This window comes from Heterodontus francisci, chromosome 11 (assembly GCF_036365525.1).
Source record: "Heterodontus francisci isolate sHetFra1 chromosome 11, sHetFra1.hap1, whole genome shotgun sequence".
Taxonomy (NCBI): Eukaryota; Metazoa; Chordata; class Chondrichthyes; order Heterodontiformes; family Heterodontidae; genus Heterodontus; species Heterodontus francisci.
In genome coordinates, this window is record NC_090381.1 from 42239773 (window position 1) to 42261822 (window position 22050).

Sequence of the window (22050 nt, forward strand, 5' to 3'; positions counted from 1 at the left end):
TTCCTCTTTAACCTTCCTTGTTCTAATTAGAGTTGATGTTTCTCTCATCTTTCCTCATAATTAATGCTTCTCATCCTTGATATATTTTCTGTAGCCTCTCCATGGCATTGGCATCTTTCCAAAAGTAGGGCACACAAAATTGGACGTAACGGCTGTCACAATCCCATATTTTATTTTCTCCTCGGGAAATTGCACCTTTAAGGCTGTAAAATATCAGTACTTCTGTAAGGCAGCAAGCTCTGAAGACTATAAGCCAACTACAACCATACAGAGAGGGAGAACAAGGCTTCAACATATCCATTTTGACTTTGAAACTGACTAGCAGAGATACACAGTTGACAGACTGATCCCGCACATGAAGGAAATAGGAGAGGTCTCTCTAAGTCAATTTAGATCCTGGGCAGTTCCTCTCTCAACCTTCTAAAAAGCTTCAAGCCAAATTAATTCCTTAAAGAATTAACAAATTGTTGATCTGCTGTGTTCATTGCTGGAAAAAAGAAGTTTAATATTACAACTCCCAAGCTAAACTGCTGAACCCCTATCTCTGGCAGCACCCTTTTCTCATCGGACCATGGAAGACATTAATAACATGCCAGTAATTGACAAAGAGACGAACGTAGGTGAGGACCTGGAAACAATCATTATTACGGAAGAGGTAGTTTTGGGCAAGCTAATGGAGCTAAGGATTGATAAGTCTCCTGGCCCTGATGGAATGCATCCCAGGGTACTAAAAGAGATGGCGGGAAAAATAGCAGGTGCACTGGCGGTAATTTTCCAAAATTCGCTGGACTCTGGGGTAGTCCCAGCAGATTGGAAAACAGCAGATGTGACGCCACTGTTTAAAAAGGGAGGTAGACAAAAGATGGGGAATTATAGACCGGTTAGCTTAACCTCTGTAGTGGGGAAGATGCTTGAGTCTATTATCAAGGAAGAAATAGCAGGGCATCTCGATAGAAATTGTCCCGTTGGGCAGACGCAGCATGGGTTCATGAAGGGCAGGTCATGCTTGACAAATCTTTTGGAATTCTATGATGACATTACGAGCAAGATGGACAATGGGGACCCAGTGGATATGGTGTACCTAGATTTCCAAAAGGCCTTCGACAAGGTGCCACACAAGAGGCTGCTACATAAGATAAGGATGCATGGCGTTAGGGGTAAAGTATTAGCATGGATAGAGGATTGGTTGACTAACAGGAAGCAGAGAGTGGAGATAAATGAGTGCTATTCTGGTTGGCAATCAGTCACTAGTGGTGTGCCTCAGGGATCGGTGTTGGGACCGTAATTATTTACAATTTATATAGATGATTTGGAGTTGGGGACCACGTGTAGGGTGTCAAAGTTTGCAGATGACACTAAGATGAGTGGCAGAGCAAAGTGTGCAGATGACTGTGAAACTTTGCAGAGGAACACAGATACATTGAGTGAGTGGGCAAAGGTCTGGCAGATGGAATACAATGTTAATAAATGTGAAGTCATTCATTTCGGTAGGAGTAACAGTAAAAAGGATTATTCATTGAATGGTAAAAAGTTGCAGCATGCTGCTGTGCAGAGGGACCTGGGTGTCCTTGTGCATGAATCGCAGAAGGTTGGTCTGTAGGTACAGCAAGTAATTAGGAAGGCAAATGGAATTTTGTCCTTCATTGCTAAAGGGATTGAGTTTAAAAGCAGAGAGGTTATGTTGCAGCTGTATAAGGTACTGGTGAGGCTGCACCTGGAGTACTGTGTGCAGTTTTGGTCTCCTTACTTGAGAAAGGATGTACTGGCACTGGAGAGGGTGCAGAGGAGGTTCACTAGGTTGATTCCGGAGTTGAGGGGATTGGCTTATGAGGAGAGACTGAGTAGATTGGGATTATATTCATTGGAATTCAGAAGAATGAGGGGGGATCTTATAGAAACATATAAAATTATGAAGGGAATAGATAAGATACAAGTAGAGAGGATGTTTCCACTGGCAGGTGAAGCTAGGACAAGAGGGCATAGCCTCAAGATTAGAGGGAGCAGATTTAGGACTGAATTAAGAAGGAACTTCTTCACCCAGAGGGTTGTTAATCTATGGAATTCCTTGCCCAGTGAAGTAGTTGACGCTTCTTCAGTAAACATTTTTAAAGCTAAGGTAGATATCTTTTTGAACAATAAAGGAATTAAGGGATACGGTGAGAGCGCGGGTAAGTGGATCTGAGTCCACGAAAAGATCAGCCATGATCTTATTGAATGGCGGAGCAGGCTAGAGGGGCCGGACGGCATACTCCTGCTCCTAGTTCTTATGATCTTATGATCTTATGAAAGACTGCAAGTGAACTTTGTGTTGTATCAGAAGACCATTCATCGAAGCATAATCTGCAAAAACTTCATTGTTTTTCTATTTTCTCGGGCAGCTAATTAAAAACCAAACTACTGTTAGTTTGAGTATATGTACGCGAATGCAAGAGTTTGTTTTTTTAAATAAGAAGTTATAAGGCTTTAGATATTGGTCTATCTTAGTAGTGTTTAAGATTTTAATTTTTTAATAAATAGTTAATTTGTTGATACCTAAAGATACCCGGTTTTATTTTGCTTCATTCGGTGGTTATTAGATTGTTTCAATTGGGCTGCTGCTTTCTTCGATTCGGAAAGCTTAAAGATATATGATGCGAACTGTGGAGTGACAGGACTGAATTGACAGTGCGTTGATCCCACTGTGATCAGAATCATACATTTTGATTGGGGGCTTTGTCCTGATTGGTCGTAACACGGCCTGGAAATACAATGGTGGCGGATCTGAGCACATAATACGGTGGGCAGGGTGTGCATTGGCATCACAGGCTGGATGTGTGTCATTCAACATATTGGTGAAGGCAAGAAAAGCATTCAATGTCCTTTCCTAAAACAGGTATGATGCTCCTTGCATCTGCAAATAGGGGGCTCAAAACCCGTTTGAGGTCCCCTTTGCAAAATTGGGCTAAATTGTCCCACATGCAGCCAGCACTGGTTTGGTTGTGAGCAGAAAGACTTGGTCTACATGCAACTTAACCAACTGTCCTTACAAGAGCACTCCAGACCACCACCAAAAAGGCAAGAAAATAAAAATTTGCCTCAGTATGGAACTGGGGTGGCAGGGGACGGGGGGGAGGGGTGCAGTTGCCGCAGAGCTCCTCACGGCTCCGTGTAAAAACTATGGGCCGCTCCACCACTCTTGACTGCCTCCCACCCTCTCCCAATTGCTCCAACAGCAACCCCCCCCCCCCCCCCCCACTCCCTGCCCCCACTCCAGGACCTACCCCAGTTTTGCTTGAGACGAAACAGCAGCCTGAAATTCAAATCATTTTTGCAGGTCATCTGCTTGGGGATTGCCAGCTGGCCTCATGCAAGTGAGGCCTGAGGCCCAATTCCGGATGGACCTTGGGCCTACCCTTTCTGGCACAGGGATCATTCTTTCCATAAAACTGCAGCCTTTTGGAAATGGACACAGTTCTGTTTAACTACTCTCATATTTAGGAGACTTTCTTAAATAGATATTATTAAAATAACTTAAAATTAATTATAACAAATCTGTTTAAGACATACATTAGATTGTATATCTACACATTTTTAATGTAGATCACTTACCTTCAAGGGATTTTATTTTGGTCTATTGCTAAAGATTTATTAAAGAACTGATATCATCATGTTTTGAGTTGATTTTATTTGTCATACAAAGAAGGTGGAAGGGTTTTGGTACATTCTGTATCTTCCAACAACTCAATCCGTAAAAGGTCCAAAATAGTCATGTCACAAAGAATCATCTGTTTGGTCCTAAATGATTAACTGTTTGTGAATGTATGTTTCTAGAACTCCATAAATTCATTATTTTGCAAATAATTTCACCGAGCCATAACGCAGCCAATGTTATCAATTCGATAAACTCCTCATTTAGATTATAACAGCCTCAAGACTATTCCTGAATGTTCCTCGGTGATAACTTCTATAAATTGTCACATGTCCCTTCTCCATTGGAAAATTCTACAGAGCTTGAATGAAATACTTGTGTCTGCTATCGCTACGCTCCCTAGGAAACTAGAAGCAGCACATTTGGAGCTCCCCAAATGATGTCCCATCTCCTCAAAGAACTTGAACAAAGAAGACTCTGCCCACAAAATGAGTTAGAAATGTAATTTGATTTAGTAGATATTACAGCCAGTTTTCCACCTTTACATTACCTGATTTTTTGGAGATGATTGAATACCAGACAAACAAAGACCCTGGTATAAGACTGAGTAAAATTATCCAGATCGAAGCACCTAAAGTAGAAAAGATAAATTGAAACTATTATCTTTCTTGCATAAATAGAAAAGATTTCTGAATAACAGTTTGAGATGACTACAGATGAATGAACAGGTAAGAACTGTGATGTTTCATAAAGACTCAAGGAAAAAAAAACATTTTAAATGGTGCAAATATTACTGTGCAGCACAGTCTGACTCACTGGATCATAACTTTGGTGTGTTAAATTGTGTCCTATCATTGGGGAAGATTTCCAGCCATCAGTCCACTAGACCACTTTCCATCCTTTGTGTGAGGAACTCGCTTGACCAGTGCTACCCTTGTAGAGTGTACTATCTGCTAATGGTAGTGCTGCACTGACAGCAAAAGCCTATGTCAGGCTGTCCTGTTGTCCAATATGAAGTAGAGCATTCTGCTCTGAACTGTCCTACTATTAAAAAGAAAGATTTGCATTTACATAGCACGCTTCATGACCTCAGGACATCCCAAGGTACTTTACAGCCAATGAAGTTCTTTTGAAGTGTTGTCACTATTGTAATTTAGGAAACACAGCAGCAAAATTGCACTCAACAAGGACACACAAACAGCGGTGTGATGGTTGGCATCCTTCCATCTATGAAAGATAATGGGAATGCAGCAAACAATCCATTTAGGTGGGGTGGCTTCTCTTGGTGCACCTTTGCTGATAGGTGTGAAGGCCAATCCTTCAGAGGCAGGTTCTGCCACGAGTGCAACATGTGAAACTGCCAAGTGATGCTGAGAGTTGTTGTTTTTGACGTTTGTGCCTATTGCCAAGCTGCTGTAGCAATCGGTCTCCATGGTAGTCTACAGGGTGTGTCGCCATTTCCCTCTTTCGCCTGCTAGTGACTCCCAGGCGCAATGGTCGACATTTAGGGCCATCATGTTACACTTGCAAGCATGCTTGAAGTGGAGTTTTCAGAGCCCCACTGATCGTCTGGCCCCGGCTACCCCACCATACATAAGGTCCTTGGGTATGCGACGGTCTTCCATCTGCAGACATGTCCAATCCACCAAAGCCGCCTCTGTTTGATTAGTGCCAACACACTTGGAAGCCCTGCCTTTGCGAGGACTGCCACATTTGTGATTTTGTCCTGCCAGGGTATACTTTGCAGACAGCGAAGATGGAAATTATTGAGCTTCTTTTCTTGGTAGCTGCCCATGTTTCTCAGTCATACAGCAAGGTCTGATATCGCAGTGTGATAATGACCAGATAATGTTTTCTTTAGTGATGTTAGTTGAGGGTTAACTGTTGGCCTGGACTTTCCTGTTCTTCTTTGAAGAGTGTCGTGGGATCCTTTACATTCACCTGAGACAGAAGACATCAGTTTAATGTCTCATCCAAAAGACAACATCTCCAACACTGCAGCACTCCCTCAGCAGTGTATTGGAATGCTAGCCCGGATTTTGTGCTGAAGTCTCTGAAGCGGAACTGGAAACCACAACCTAATGTCTCAGAGACAATCAACTGAGCCATAGCTAACAAATTCCAAATTAAGACGGAAGCATGAAATTGCAAACCTAATGGGAGAAAAATTACAAATATTACAAGCAGCTTTTGCAGGGTAGATATTTTTTTCTAATTTCTCACCGTTATTCCCATTGCACGGCTCAGGCATCACTGGGTCACTAGTTGCATTACTGACCGGGTTCTCTGCTATGCATCTGTATACATGTTGTACCTGTTCATTACCAAGGTCTATCACTAGATCTGTTCTATTGTATGCTCCAACAATGGCTCCTGATGATTCAATTCTCCAATGAAAGGTGACATTTGTTCCTTTAGAGACCGAGCAGCTCAGAGTGATATTTGGAGTTGGACAGTCATATCTAATTTTCAGAGCAGGCTGGGAAACTGGTTCTGGAATAGACAGAATGGACATAAAATGTAATTTTTTAACAAAAAGATTTTTGTTTATAATTGACAGCACCTTTTTATTTGAGTGAATTGAATAGACTGTTTTAAGTGAATTAAAATTAGAAAATGAAAGTTTGTCGCAAAAACTGCAGCTGGATGATGAATCTTTGTTATTGGCTAGAACAATGCTTCCTTATACCAATGTTAATGTTTCTGAGAAATCAGAAGTCCACTCTATCCAAAAAGACTTTGCAAAATGTAATACAAAAAGATAACGATGAAAACACGAACGGTACGAAAAGCGTTGGCAAAATGCCAAAACTGAATACGTAATCAGTTCGTTACGTTTTGCTCAATAATTCCATTAAACAGGCTCAAATGTATTTCATGGCTTGGTGATAAACTTCAGGGTCCAAGATGATTTTATTTTGATGCAGGAATGCTAATTGAGCATTCAATGAATGAGGGCACATGTGACATATCAGAGATCTGTACTTACCAAACACACGCAGTTCAAACCTCTCTTTATCACTGCTTTTCAGATCTGTGCTGTAGTAGCTGATTTCTATTTCATATATTCCACTGTCATTGATCTGAGCGTGACATAACACCACAGAACCGCTCACGTTCCAGTGCAGTCTGTCTTCATACAGTGAGTGCATAGTCTTTGCTTCAATTGAATTGTTGATTGCCCATGTTGCAATGGTAGTACGTGGGGTTGTGGAACAAAATGTTACATCATACTGACTTCCAGCTTGGTGATTTATACGGAACAGGACCTGTTCTCCTACGGTCACTGCAGTGGCTGTATTGGGTGTGACCAGTGTCACTGCTCCACAAACAGTAAACAGGTGGAATACTAGAAAAAGACAAGTGAGTAAGTGTCTGGTGGTTATAATCTGTACTAAATTATTCTAACGTGATATGATAGTGTTACCTGGAACAAAACTCGTGATTTTTACAATGGCTGCAGAATATCTGGATTTCACAGTGCACTTGGACATTCTGCTCTTCGACCACGAATTCACTTCGTTTCACTTGTTCTTTACAAGCATTTGACTCTGTAACGCACTTGCTCTGCAAACAGACGATTCATGAATTTCTCACAATCATATTCTATTCTAGTTGTTAGTTAAACTTGTAGAAGATCTGACAATTTTATGTTTCTAATTCTGGTGACCGTTTTACTTCAAAATATTGGGGTGTATTGAGGCTCAGCAATAGATCTCCATGTACACAAATATAAACTAATGAATATTGGAACACAATGTTTACACAATGAAAGATGGAAAAAGGACAGTGTCATGCACAGAAAGCTTCCAGTCAGCCTGAAGCTAGTATCAGTAAAACTAATCAACAACTAGGATATAACTTCAGTTTTGGACCTCCTGTCGTAATTTGCATTTTAAAAAAGGACAGGTGGGAAGACTGGAAGAGAAAAAGGAAACAACTGAGGGAGATAAAAGAATTATAGAATAGAGGACAAGATTTTACCTCCCCACTCCGATTTACTGGCCTGATTACTGCTAGGGATCTCCCCACGTGCTAGCCCAAGATTTTAAGAGATTCCCCCAATTTGCTAGTTCAAATTTTCCAAATGTACCCCGCCCCACCTCTTTCACTCACTGACGCAAAAATTGAGGATTCCACACCCATTAATCCTGTACAACAAACTCCCAGCAAAACAATTGAAGTTGAGTCAATTAACTCCATCATAACGGAACAGGAAAAATACCTCAGTAAGAGCTACTCAGCTAGCCCTACTCCCCAGCCTTTTCCTCATAGCCCTGCAAATGTTTTCTCTTCTGCTTTAATTACAATTTTTTTGGTCAGATATGAGGTATTACTGCTTTAACTTCTGCTGCAATAATTTTCTGCACCTCACCAAACACATAAACAGGAGCTAAAGAGGCAAATTTCATTTCTAGGGACATTCATTTGGGGTTTTGTTTGAGGGGGTGGGGAATCCAAGAGTATGCATTTAGAGATTTCCCTTAAGTGAGATTAAATTGGTCAGATAGTGTCCTTGATAGGATAGATTGCACATGGTCTGAGGAAGGAATGGTTTTGATGGCATGAATGGTCTTCTTATCCAATGTTTGCCTTCATATCTATTCAACTTTTCACAACATTAAAATTATGAGGGGTCCAGCTAGAATATATAGGAAAGATCTATTTCCCTTAGAAGTGAGGTCAGTAATTAGGGGCATGGACTTAAAGTAATTGGTAGAGGGATTAGAAGGGAATTGAGGAGAAACATTTTCAATCAGAGGGTGATGGGGGTCTGGAACTCACTGCCTGAAAGGTTGGTAAAGGCAGAAACCCTTATCATGTTTGAAACAAATTTGTATATGCACTTGAAGTGCCGTACCCTACAATGTGACAGAACAAAAACTGTAAAGTGGGATTAATCCAGATAGCTCTTTTTTGGCCAAAAAAGACATGATGGGCTGAATGGCGTCTTTCTGTGCTGTAATTTTTTATCTTTCCACGAACAAAGGTAAGTTCCAGGAGAATATGTTTTGTGCTGTCATATCATTAACCTGTTTGTTTTGTCTTGAGCTCATGCCAACAAAAACTTTATATCCAGGGGTCTACAGTGATCTGCAGTCTTCTTCTTCTTCTTTGGCCTCCTTGTCTCGGGAGACAATGGGTAAGCGCCTGGAGGTGGTCAGTGGTTTGTGGAGCAGCGCCTGGAGTGGCTATAAAGGCCAATACTAGAGTGACAGACTCTTCCACAGGTGCTGCAGAAAAAATTGGTTGACAGGGCTGTTACACAGTTGGCTCTCTCCTTGCGCTTCTGTCTTTTTTCCTGCCAACTGCTAAGTCTCTTCGACTCGCCACACTTTAGCCCCGCCTTTATGACTGCCCACCAGCTCTGGCGATCACTAGCAACTGACTTCCACAACTTGTGAGCAATGTTATAGGACTGCATGTCGCGTTTGCAGATGTCTTTAAAACGGAGACATGGACGGTTGGTAGGATGTTGGCCGCCTCGAGGACTTCTGTGTTGGAGATACGGTCCTGCCACCTGATGCCAAGGATTCTCCAGAGTCAGCGAAGATGGAATGAATTGAGACGTTGCTCTTGGCTGACATACATTGTCCAGGCCTCGCTGCCGTAGAGCAAGGTACTGAGGACACAGGCTTGATACACTCGGACTTTTGTGTTCCGTGTCAGTGCGCCATTTTCCCACACTCTCTTGGCCAGTCTGGACATAGCAGTGGAAGCCTTTCCCATGCGCTTGTTGATTTCTGCATCGAGAGACAGGTTACTGGTGATAGTTAAGCCTAGGTAGGTGAACTCTTGAACCACTTCCAGAGTGTGGTCGCCGATAATGATGGATGGAGCATTTCTGAAGTCCTGGCCCATGATGTTCTTTTTCTTGAGGCTGATGGTTAGGCCAAATTCATTACAGGCAGCTGCAAACCTGTCGATGAGTCTCTGCAGACACTCTTCAGTGTGAGATGTTAATGCAGCATCGTCAGCAAAGAGGAGTTCCCTGATGAGGACCTTCCGTACTTTGGTCTTCGCTCTTAGATGGGCAAGATTGAACAACCTGCCATCTGATCTTGTGTGGAGGAAAATTCCTTCTTCTGAAGACTTGAACGCATGTGAGAGCAGCAGGGAGAAGAAGATCCCAAACAGTGTAGGTGCGAGAACACAGCCGTGTTTCACACCACTCAGGATAGGAATGGGGTCTGATGAGGCACTGCTGTGCTGAATTGTGCCTTTCATATTGTTTTGGAATGAGATGATGATACTTAGTAGCTTTGGTGGACATCCAATCTTTGCTAATAGTCTGAAGAGACCACGTCTGCTGACGAGGTCAAAGGCTTTGGTGAGATCAATGAAAGCAACGTAGAGGGGTACCCGTTGTTCGCAGCATTTCTCCTGTAGCTGGCAAAGGGAGAACAGCATGTCAATGGTGGATCTCTCTGCTCGATAGCCACACTGTGCCTCAAGGTAGACTTGCTCAGGAGGCTTCTGGAGCCTGTTTAAAACAACTCCAGCGAAGACTTTCACCACTATGCTGAGCAGGGAGATTCCACGGTAGTTGATGCAGTCACCGCGGTCATCCTTGTTCTTATAGAGGGTGATAATATTGGCATCTCGCATGTCCTGTGGTACTGCTCCCTCAACTTAGCACAGGCAAAGCAGTTCATGGAGTGCTGAAAGTATAGCAAGCATGGCACTCTTGATTATTTCAGGGGTAATGCCGTCCTTCCCAGGGTCTTTACCACTGGCTAGAGAATCAATGGCATCACTGAGTTCCGATTTTGTTGGCTGTTCGTCCAGCTCATCCATGACTGGCAGAGACTGGATTGCATTGAGGGCGGTCTCAGTGACAACATTTTCCCTGGAGTACAGTTCTAGGTAGTGCTGTACCCAGCGGTCCATTTGCTTGCATTAGTCAGTGATTGTGTCCCCTGATTTAGACTTGAGGGGGGCGATCTTCTTGATGGTTGGCCCAAAATCTCTCTTAATGCCATCATACATTCCTCTGATGTTTCCGGTGTCGGAGGCCAGCTGAATACGACTGCATAGGTGTTGCCAGTAGTCATTTGCGCAGCGCCTGGCTGTTCTTTGTGCAGCACTTCTGGCTACTTTAAGTGCTACGGATGTTAACTGGCTTTCTTGTAGTTCAATAGTGCAATGCGCTTAGTGGCTATGACAAGTTCCAGCTCTTTAAAGTGAGATTGAAACCAGTTTGCATTCTGCTTCACACGTTTGCCATAGGTGGTCATTGCTAAGTCGTAGATGGCGTCTCTGATGTGGGCCCACTTGGTCTCTGCATCCCCTGCAGGAGTGTTTTGAAGGGCTTTTTCAAGTGAATTTAGAAACTTATATAACAGCTGTGGATAAGAAATTCTGTTCATGTTGATGCGCGGACGGCCCTTCTGCTTGGAGTGATGCAGCTTCTTTGGTTTGAGTTTAACCTTGCTGCACACCAGGAAGTGGTCGGTGTCGCAGTCCACACTGTGGAAGCTGCATGTGATTTGAACGCTGTTTAAAGCGGCTCACCTTATGACGATGAGCTGGTGCCAACGACGTGATCTTGGGTGCCTCCATGAAACCAGGTGACAGGGCTTAGCATGAAAGAACGAGTTGGTGATGCAGAGTTGTGATAGGTACACAACTCCAGCAGTCTCTGTCCATTCATCCTTCCAATGCCATAGCGCCCAAGGCAGGAGGGCCATGAGTCATGGTCAGCCCCAACCCTGGCTTTAAAGTCCCCCAGCGGGAACAAATGTTCGGTATTGGGAACGCTACTCATGATATTATGGAGTTCCTCGTAGAACTGGTCTTTAACTTCATGTGGGGAGCAGAGTGTTGGAGCATAGATGCTGCTGAGTAGGTGTACTGGGCGAGAGGCGGTGAGCAGTCAGATGGACAGTGTGCGTTCCGAGCAATTTGAAGATGGCTCTATAATGCTGAGCAAAGAGTTTCTGATGGCAAAGCCCACTCCATGCTGTCTTGGTTCTTCAGGATCCCTACCCTGCCAGAAGAAGGTGTAGTCTTGCTCTCTTAGAGATCCGCTCGCAGGGAGGCATGTCTCCTGAAATGCTGCAATGTCCACATTGAGTCCACTGAGCTTATTGTTAATGATGGCGGTCTTCCAAGAATCGTTGATTTGTGTAAGGTCTTCCGACAGGCCAGGACACATAGTTCTGACGTTCTAGCTTGCAAAACGAAGGGCTGGTACCTTCTTTCCTCTTTTTGTCGTGCTGTTTGGTGCGGTGTTACAATCCACTTGTCGGGCAATGACCCTGAGCTCCAAGCACCCATTGAAGCAGGTGGACTGTGGTGGGACAGAGCCTTACTGACCGGGGGCTGCCCGCTTGAGGCGGGCGGTGGCTGTCCAGTGAGATGCGATGACCTCTCCCACCAACAAAGGAACCCGTCGCGCCCAATCTCTACGCCAATTTAGCTGGACTTATAACCCGTAACTGCTGCCTTCCATATTGTTTTGGTCGCTATGAGGCGACTATGGAGTGACCTCTCCATGGCGCATGCCTGGTCGGATGTATGGAGACTGTGAGTTGCCCAAGCGTCAAAACCTCCCTCTCGGCCTTCCTGGTGGGATCCAAAGGAGTGCAGAGCACAATGTTTGGCACTGGTATGGCTGCAGGAACTGCCGAATATATGCCAAAGGTGACACATGACCGCCTACGGGGTTCCGCTCCAGATTTTCAGTTAGGTTTTTCTCCCTTAGCCTTGGTCTCTCCCGAGATGCCCAAAAGACAATGGGGTTGTTAGGGCCCCTGTTCAGGGATAGGAGCTAACAAGTAAGCTGTGTGATTTCATGGAGGGAGAGGGAAGGGGGGACGGGGTACGGGGGGAAGGGGATGCGATGGATGCAGGGGAGAGGAGTGGGGGGAAGGGGGTGCGAGGGGGGAGGGGTTGCAAGGGGGGTTGCGGGGGAAGGGGGTGGGGGGAAGGGGGTGCGAGGTGGAGCTGGGAAGGGGGTGTGCAGGGGGGGTTGGGGAGGGGCTGCAGGGGAAGTGGGTGTGAGCGGAAGATGGTGCGAAGGGGCAGGGGTGCAGGGGAAGGGGGTGCAAGGCAGGTGAACTGGGAGGGAGGTGTGGGGGGGAGTGGATGGGGGGAAGGGGGTGCGAGGGAGAGGGGTTGGGGGTAGGGGGTGCGGGGGGAAGGGGGTGCGGGGGTTGAGCTGGGAAGGGGGTGTGAGGGGGAAGGGGTGGGGGAGGGGGGTACAGGGGGAAAGGGGTGCGGGGGGTGAGCTGGGAAGGGGGTGTGAGGGGGGAAGGAGGGAGGTGTCCGCTGGGGGTCGCGACCCTGTGGAGCAGGTCAGCCCACAGCCTGCACGGCCTCCTTGATATCAGTGTGCTCCAGGCTGACGCTGCGCTCGTGGTTGCCATCCAGCTCATGGTGGAGCTTCTTTCCCGGCTCCCAGCAGTGACGGCGGAAGGATGACTGAGGCCGGATTGAGGCCCTGAGCCTCGACGAATGTGGAAGTGAGCAGAAAGGCATGGCACTATGCTTAATGAGAAATATAGTCAAGTTAGGAATAGTAGCTTTGCTGAGCTTTGATTTTAAGTGGCAGAAACCACAATGAAATAGTTAAAAGTAAAGGCAGAGCGTGTGAGACTGTAAAGACTAGCCGACACTGGTAATTGCAAGGACATCTGTTCTTTATGGCCTGATTGTGTGACTCCCTGTGGTTTGGAACAAATGGACTCCTGTGAATCAAATGATGTCCATCCCTGTGTGAGTGATAAGGAGTGCTAGGCCCCTCTTATCTTCGTGAGCTGCCACTACTTGTAGCTGCAGACTGCACGAAACACTCAGGAATGTAAACCTAATAGAGATAGCAGGATGCTCCGCAATTACTTGTCACAAGGTAGAAACAGAACTCATGATCCATGTAGGGAGTGAGACCAGCATGGTTATTGATGATTCCTATGCTCTTGCTAATTAGCTTGCTTGTCCGCTTTGTTTTATCTTGCTGGTACAAAACAATATTTTATTAGTAACAAGTATGTATTGAGAATGGAGTGTATTGTAACCTCGGTAACAGATGTACTGCATGTCACCACGTGGGTGAAGTCGAATTGTACCGCACTGATTGGTTAAACAAGGAGGTGTAGCATGAATCTTAATGTATAAACAGTAGTACCTGTATCACAAACTTCACTTACTCTGGGGGGGGGAGGACCCGACAGACTCTGGTGGAGTCAGTGCCGCTGTTCTCAGAGTAAGTCCGCTGGCGACTGCGCAAATAAAGTAATTGATTTTACCTACACATCCGACTCGGTATATTTACTGAACCAGACTGAAGGCAAAAAGAACTCAGATTTACACGACCACCTCATGGGCACTCGGGCCACCTTTCACGTGTCTGTCCAGCGCCTTCCAGGTGGGCACATCATGTGACTAACTGGTCTGACCACATCTTGAATTGTATCACCTTAGCAGTCTCTGGAATGCTCCTCACACACAATACCTGGTGAGCAAGGTTCATTCTGGGTTGAATGCCTCAGGGAATGGTCCTTTGCTCTTCCAAGCACTGTCTGTTAAAATACAAATATATTTTCTAGCTGCGGCTGATCTGTTTAACAAGTCATTTCTTCACTCCAGTAACAGTTTAAAATCAATGTTCATGACCAAATTAATGTGCCTTATTCTTGGCAGGTGGGGGCCTAGTATGACACTAACCACACAGACATATCCTGAATCATGTAGATTTATTGATAGAGACAATAGATAGTAGAATGACCTTTAACTCTGGCAGCGAAGGATGGAAGGCTTTTCAGCTTTTCCTTTTTTCAAATGTTCCAAATTACAGAATTATTCTTAATATGGGCTGGTGGTCTTCTATATAATTAAGAATTTTCTGTCTTTTCTTCAGCTTTTGCTAGTAGCTAGGTGGGGTAATAGCTTGAGGCTAGTTACACCTCCATTATCATCATTCCAATTCATCATCATCCAGATATCCTACCTCAATTTTTGAGAAGCTTTCTGTGAGGCTTTGAAACTTAACATCTGTCTTAGGGAAAATGTTAGAAGCTATTATTAAAGACGGTATAGCAGGGCATTTAGAAAAGTTCAAGGTAATCAGGCAGAGTCAACATGGTTTTGTGAAAGGGGAATCATGTTGAACCAATTTATTGGATTTCTTTGAGGGAGTTACATGTGCTGTGGATAAAGTGGACCTGGTGGATATATTGTACTTAGATTTCCAGAAGGTATTTGATAAGGTGCCACATCAAAGGTTATTGCAGAAAGTAAAAGCTCATGGTGTAGGGGGTAACATATTGGCATGGATAGAAGATTGGCTAGCTAACAGAAAACAGAGTAGGCATAAATGGGCCATTTTCTGGCTGGCAAGATATAACGAGTGGTGTGTCACAGGGATCTGTGCTGGGGCCTCAACCTTTTAAAGTTTATATAATTTATATTGGACGAGGGGACCAAAGGTATGGTTGCTAAATTTGCTGATGACACAAAGATTTGTAGGAAAGTAAGTTTTGAAGAGGACATAAGGGGGCTACAAAGGGTTATAGATAGATGAAGTGAGTGGGCAACGATCTGGCAAATAGAGTATAAAGTGGGAAAGTGGGAAATTGTCCACTTTGGCTGGAAGAATAAAAAAGAAGCATATTATCTAAATGGTGAGAGATTACTGATCTCTGAGATGCAGAGGGATCTAGGTATCCTAGTGCATGAATCACAAAACTTTAGTATGCAGGTACAATGCGTAATTAGGAAAGCTACTAGAATGTTATCATTTATCACGAGGGGAATTGACTACAAATGTAGGGAGGTTCTGCTTCAGTTATACAGGGTATTGGTGGGACCACATCTGGACTACTGTACACAGTACTGGTCTCCTTATTTAAGGAAGGATCTAAATGCATTGGAGGCAGTATAGAGAAGGTTTACTAGACTAATACCTGGAATGGGCAGGCTATCTTACGAGGAAAGATTGGACAGGCTAGGCTTGTATCTGCTGGGATTTAGAAGGGTAAGGCGACTTGATTGAGACATATAAGATCCTGAGGGATCGTGACAGGGTGGATTTGGAAAGGATGTTTTTCCTTGTGGGATAATCTAGAACTGGGGTCACTGTTTAAAAATAAAGGGTCACCCATTTAAAACAGAGATGAGGAGAAATTTTTTCTCTCAAGAGGATCGTGAGTCTTTGCAATTCTCTTCCTCAAAAGGCAGTGGAAGCAGAGTCTCATAATATTTTTAAGGCAGAGGTAGATAGATTCTTGATAAGCAAGGGGTTGAAAGATAATTGGGGGTAGGCGGGAGTGTGGAGTAATCTGTTCAGCCATGAACTTATTGAATGGCAGAGCAGGCTCGAAGGGCCGAGTGGCCTACTCCTGCTCCTAATTCATATGTTAGTATAATGTTTCTTTTACTATTTGCATTGGAAGAGTCTTCATTTCTGCTCCTCAGGTATTGATGGCAGATTATATTTTGAAAACTCATGGTGATCTGGCTAGGTGGCTCCATTGCATCATGCTCTGCATTAGTCAAGTGTAGAGTTTTGTATAACAGATAGACAATGGAAAAAAAAACTAATAGAACCATTCACTGCAGTCTTTCATAACATCAGAATTCTGAACACCAGAAACTTACCACAAATGCCACACTGCTGAATATTTAAATGACTGATCCTCTCAGACCTTCATCAGCAGTGATGCTTATTATTACACATTAAAACATTCTGCTGGCAACAAATTAAGTTAAAAGTTTAATTTATGTAATATCAGTAATTACATTAAGTTATGGCTGAGTGTGTGAAAATCTAAATTATATTCAATCTATTTTAATTGCTCCTTAAAGAGAACCTAACCACGTTTTTTAGACAAAAACAACAATTCTTTACTGTATTTTGGGATCTGGGCAACTTTTTTTCCCCAAAAATATACTTTATTCATAAAAATCTGTAAAAAAAATACATTACAGAACAGTCCCAATTTGACATTCCAGAAAGTGCAAAAGAAATCAGTTTCCTTCAACACAACGTAAGGTTCCTCACAACCCTTGCTATTCCATTTTACACGCAATGTACATTTGCATTACACAGCAAAACCATACTTTGGTACATACAGCCCGAGGGATTTTACACAGGTTCCAGCCCCTCGGTATACTATGGCAGGAGAGCCTTACACAGCGGCCTTTCCCCATTGAGTCTTTGCAACATCTGTCCCAAGGTTCAGCACATAGTCCTGGACCTTGGAAAGTGCCAGTCTGCAACACTCGGTCGTGGACAACCCTTTGCGCTGGAACACCAACAAGTTTTGGGCAGACCAAAGAGTGTCTTTCACCGGGTTGATGGTCCTCCAGCAGCAGTTCATGTTTCTCTCAGTGTGTGTCCCTGGGAACAGCCCATAGAGCACAGAGTCCTGTGTCTCAGAAATGCTTGGAATGAACCTCAGCAAAAACCACTGCATCTCTTTCCACACTTGCTTTGCAAAGGCACATTCCAAAAGGAGGTGGACAACAGTCTTTTCCCCACCACAGCCACCTCGAGGGCAGTATGCAAAGGTGGAGACTCCGGGTGTGCAGGAAGGATCTGACAGGGAGGGCCCTTCTCATCACCAGCCAAGCTACGTCTCAGTGCTTGTTTGAAAGCTCTGGTGATGAGACATTCTGTCAAATGACTTTGTTAGTCTGCTCAGCCAACCAAATGACAGGATCCACCATCTCCTTTTCCCCTAGGGCCTTGAGGACATTCCATGCAGACCACTGCCTGATGGATTTGTGGTCAAAGGTGCTTTTCGGCACAAACTTTTCCAGGTAGGATAGATGATACGGCATGGTCCAACTGAATGGAGCATTCTGCGGCAATGTGGCCAGACCCATCCTTCACAACACCAGGGACAGATAGAACCTCAGTACGTAGTGACACTTGGTGATTGTGTACTGGGGTTCTACATTCAGCTTGATAAAGCTGCACACAAAGATGGCCATCAGGGTGAGTCATAGAGAGAGAGAGTCATAGAGAGATACAACAGTGAAACAGGCCCTTCAGCCCACCATGTCTGTGCTGACCATCAACCACCCATTTATACTAATCCTACATTAATCCCATACCCCTACCACATCCCCACCTTCCATCAATTCTCCTACCACCTATCTACACTAGGGGCAATTTACAATGGCCAATTTACCTATCAACCTGCAAGTCTTTGGCTGTGGGAGGAAACCGGAGCACCCGGCGAAAACCCACACGGTCACAGGGAAAACTTGCAAACTCCGCACAGGCAGTACCCAGAAACGAACCCGGGTCGCTGGAACTGATGAGGGCGATGTTGGGTACATTTTTTCCCCCTTTATCTTGAGGTCCCTTTTCAATCTCCAGATAAAGCGGAAATTTGGGAGGTGGATTAAGAGAAGTGAATTATCGGTAGGATCTGTGTGAGAATATTATGGATAGGCCTATCCTCTTTGCCAAACCCAATACCATGATTGAGGTCTATGCAAGTGAGGAACTGTGGGTGAGAAGCTATGCGCTACAACAGTGGTACAGCATGTTGATGTATCATGTAGCTAAAAATATCCGTTAAGAAATGTTCTTCAGGCAGAGGCATTGTTATATCACAAACTGAAAATTGGTGAATGTTGTAAGGCTAACAGGTGTTTTGCAGTGTCAAAGGACAAAAAGAGAAATAAAAAGCAAAATTTCTCTCCCATTAGAGAAAAGAAATTATGCAAACAAAATTAATTTCCATTTAATTGTAGAAGATAATTTCAGATAAATCTAAAAAAAAAATCAGAATTTGTTTTTTAGTCCAATATTTGTGCTTCAGTATGAGCACAAGTTGAATCTAGATGAGGATTATTGTTCGAAAAATGCCAAAAGAGGCTGATATAATTTTTGTAAAAAGGAAATAAACGTCAAAAAGATAGAGAACTGATAGACAGCGTTACTTCTGAAGAAGGATAGAACATAACATTTATCTTTTAATCTTTTGTCTGATTTTTAACTTTTTTGCCACTTTTATTTCCATTTTCAAATCCTTCTCTAACAGTTAGCATATAATTCATTTTTGATATTTCTTTGGAATTACCATATGTTTAAAGCTATTATTTAGTTAAAGATATTTGTGAACTCTTCTTCACTAAAGACATTACCAGGACAGGTCATTTGTTGCAGCAACAGATTTGATATTGCTCATCCCCTCATAAATTGACATTTTCAGTGTCTCTTTTTAAATTCTGGTACATTCTGATATTTGGATAGCAAATTACACCATATGCAGTCAGTCAGTGCATCTATTTGTGAGACTTTTGGTAGGTGTCAGCTCAAGCTGAATTATTTTGCCCCAATACAGTTATATAAGGGGGAAAAAATTGTACAAGCAATGGTTAGATCACAATTAGAGTAGTGTATACAGTTCTAACTGCTTCATTACAGAAAGGATATTAAAGCCTTAGAGATCATGACACAGGTTCACAGAATGATAGCAGAGATGGGAAACTATAGTTATGATCAGAGAATTGAGATACTGGGATTATTTTCATTGGAGCAGAGAAAGCTAAAAAAGAGATTTAGCAGAGGTTTTTTTTTTAAAGTATGAAGAGTTTTGATAGAGTGAACATTTCCTCCAGAGAGATTAGCAATTTAAAATTGTCCCCAGGAGTGAAGACAGAGTTAAAGAAATGTCTTTATGCAGCGGGTTGTTAGAACGTGGAATGTTTTACCACAGCGTGTAATTGAGACAAAGATGATTGCATCTTTTAAAAGAAAATTGAATAAATATTTGGAGCCGGGGAAGATACAAGGCTATGGGGAGGGAGCAGACTGTTCTGGATTGCTCTAGCGAAGAGCCACAGACACAAAGGCCCAAATGGCCTCCTTCAATGATGGTACAAAGTGCTTGGCTTAAAATATTGTTTGATTTCTATATTCTGTGCTTGTTAATCCTGGGTGAAATTGTAGTTTTTTAAGATTCAGAAGTATTGGATGATTTTTATTTAAAGCATCCAAAATTAAGAAAGGGATTATATTCCTGTTACCTAAACTAGACCGATATTTCTGAAACACAATTGTACTACGGCTTTTGTGTCTATGTGCAGCAATTGTGTCTGTGCATCAACTCAAAACCGCTTGCATAACCTCAGATTGGGCTGGTGAGCTGAGTTCCAACTACATGAAAACTAAGACACATAAACAGTTTAGAAACTTTTTATTTTTACTTTTTAATGTTGGTAGAGAGTTGGCATTCTGATAGATGTCTCTTTAACATGAAAAGTTAATCTGGTGGGAAAGAGAGAGCTTGGTTGTCACTGGGAGAAAGTGATAAAAGAGCCATCACCATAACTCAGGTCAGCCAGCTCTGTTTCACACGCAACAAGTTTGAAACGGATATCTGTAGGGCAATGGGCTCTGATGCAAGTAACTGCATTCAATGACCCTCATTTTTATAGAGTATTAGTTTTATGCTTTTTAGGATTATTCAACAGTAATATCTTGTCCATCATAAATAAATATACATTTAAATTCTTCACACAAAGTCCCTGGATGTTGTTATACTAGGTTAATACTAGGACAAGTAGGTTGTTGCAACTCATTTGTTATTGTTTAAATCCAAACACAGACCAACATTCCACTGAACTATTAAGCAAAGTCACAGTCCCTCAAGCAGTGCATTTCACTCCATTTAGTGTCTGTAAATTGTTGGATATTGCATTGCATTAAATTGGAATTAAGACTATTCCTTGGATACAAAATTTAGAAGAGAATTTCTGTCTAACTCAGTTATTTGGTGTTCTTTGGCCCAGATGACAGTCCTGTACAAACCCATCTCCACATACCATCTGCTGATCCATGGGATCAGAATTAGTCATTCTTATTGTGTTCCAGAAGACCACACAAAACCTGACCTTCCTAATGGTTGGGAAGTGCTTTGCAGTTTAGAGTAAATGGGCTGAATGAGAGTTATAGAGTCATTTACAGCACAGAAGGAGGCATTTGAGTCCATCAAATCCGTGCCGGCTCTTCATGAAGCTATCCAGTCAATCCCACTCCCCTGCTCAAGCCCCGTAGCCCTGCAAGTTTATTTCCTTTAAGTGGCCACCCAATTTCCTTTTGAAGTCATTGATTGTTGTTTTCCACTTCCACCATCCTTGTGGGCAGCGAGTTCTAGGTCATTACCACAAACAATTTAGCAGCTTTGCTGCTACAGGTGCTGTTTGGGGCTAAAATTCTATGTTTAATACAGATCACATTTGTTGTTTGGTTAGCAGAATGTTTTTAACAGCTGTCAAAACAGACTAGTGAGAAATTTGCAAAGATAAAATTCGTTGCCTGATATGTCACTATATACCCTTTTTAGCTAAGGACCCGAGAACTTAGGTACAGGTCACCAACATGGGAACTTGAAAATATCTGTAGGTGTAAAGTAATTTAACCAGCTAAAATCGGATAGCTTCCCAGCATGGTTAACTTTCCATCGCTTGTTCAGTTGGGATTTCTCTATCCATTAGGATTTCACCAGTGACCTAATTTGGTTGATCATATAGATTAATACACAGATGAGGTACTTGACAGCCCTGTGAAGCTGATTGTATAAATAACTAGTATATCCTTAATAATGTGAAGTAGTCAATTTAAATGATTACAGTTAATATGTCCTAATATTCACTGTGAAGGATGAGGTTGAAGTTTTGGTCTTTTTAAAATTTTGACACAATAGTTATTTTCACAACCATTTAGTAGAATATTTTTGACAACCAACGCTCTTGTGCCCTAAATTAGCTATCTTGCACAATGCAATGCTTGAAAACAGTTTATTTCTCAGTAATGGAAGGATGCTATTAAAACTCCTTTGGTAATTTACTAATCCAGTTCCAAAAATTTGCTTAATCCAAATTGGAAAAATGAAACTATGAACAAAGACTCAGTAATTTGTTTTAATAAATCTTAATTGTTAACCCTGACAATAGTTTGAGTTAACCCGATGATTCCAGCCACTAGTTTTCTGTGTGACAGAACTATTAGCTACAGAGAACTAAGATTAACATAGCCTTGTGCTTACCTGATTTTGAATGTGAAGTAGTTAAATTCCCATCTCCACTGGAAGTTACTGCACGGCTTCTTGAGCACCATTGGTGGTTCTAACCTAGTCCTATGGCTGTAAATGTCTGTTAAGAGGAACGGAAGCAGCAACAATATTTTTATCAGACGTAGCAACACATGTGGCTTTTATCAAGCTGGTGGATCTATTTCCTGCTATTATTTTGTTAGTATAATTAAGTGCTGGTTAACATGTCCTATTATTTTTGACAATACTTCATGTAACCTCGCTGGACTGTTGCTGTACAGTCCAGATTGTGCTTTCACAGTTGAGTTCAATAGCTCCAATAAGGAATCTGTGAATTACCTTCCTACAACTGTCAAACTTAGAAAGAAAGATTAAGCATCTTTATTTTCCCTTGCTAAAACCAGTCTA

General features: G+C 42.8%; 1 protein-coding gene across 1 annotated transcript in view; it reads right to left on the bottom strand.

The window, feature by feature from the left end:
* The window catches only part of LOC137375210 (hepatic and glial cell adhesion molecule-like), a 28902-nt gene extending 7152 nt beyond the window's left edge, over window positions 1–21750 (bottom strand). Inside the window, exons 1-5 of the mRNA XM_068042020.1 lie at window positions 21637–21750; window positions 7056–7195; window positions 6618–6977; window positions 5852–6121; window positions 4179–4259 (exon numbers count right to left, since the gene is read on the bottom strand). Of these exons, the coding sequence (XP_067898121.1) occupies window positions 4179–4259; window positions 5852–6121; window positions 6618–6977; window positions 7056–7122 (778 nt within the window). The 5' untranslated portion in view covers window positions 7123–7195; window positions 21637–21750. The remainder of the gene's footprint in view (window positions 1–4178; window positions 4260–5851; window positions 6122–6617; window positions 6978–7055; window positions 7196–21636) is intronic.
* Window positions 21751–22050: the final 300 nt, after the last annotated feature.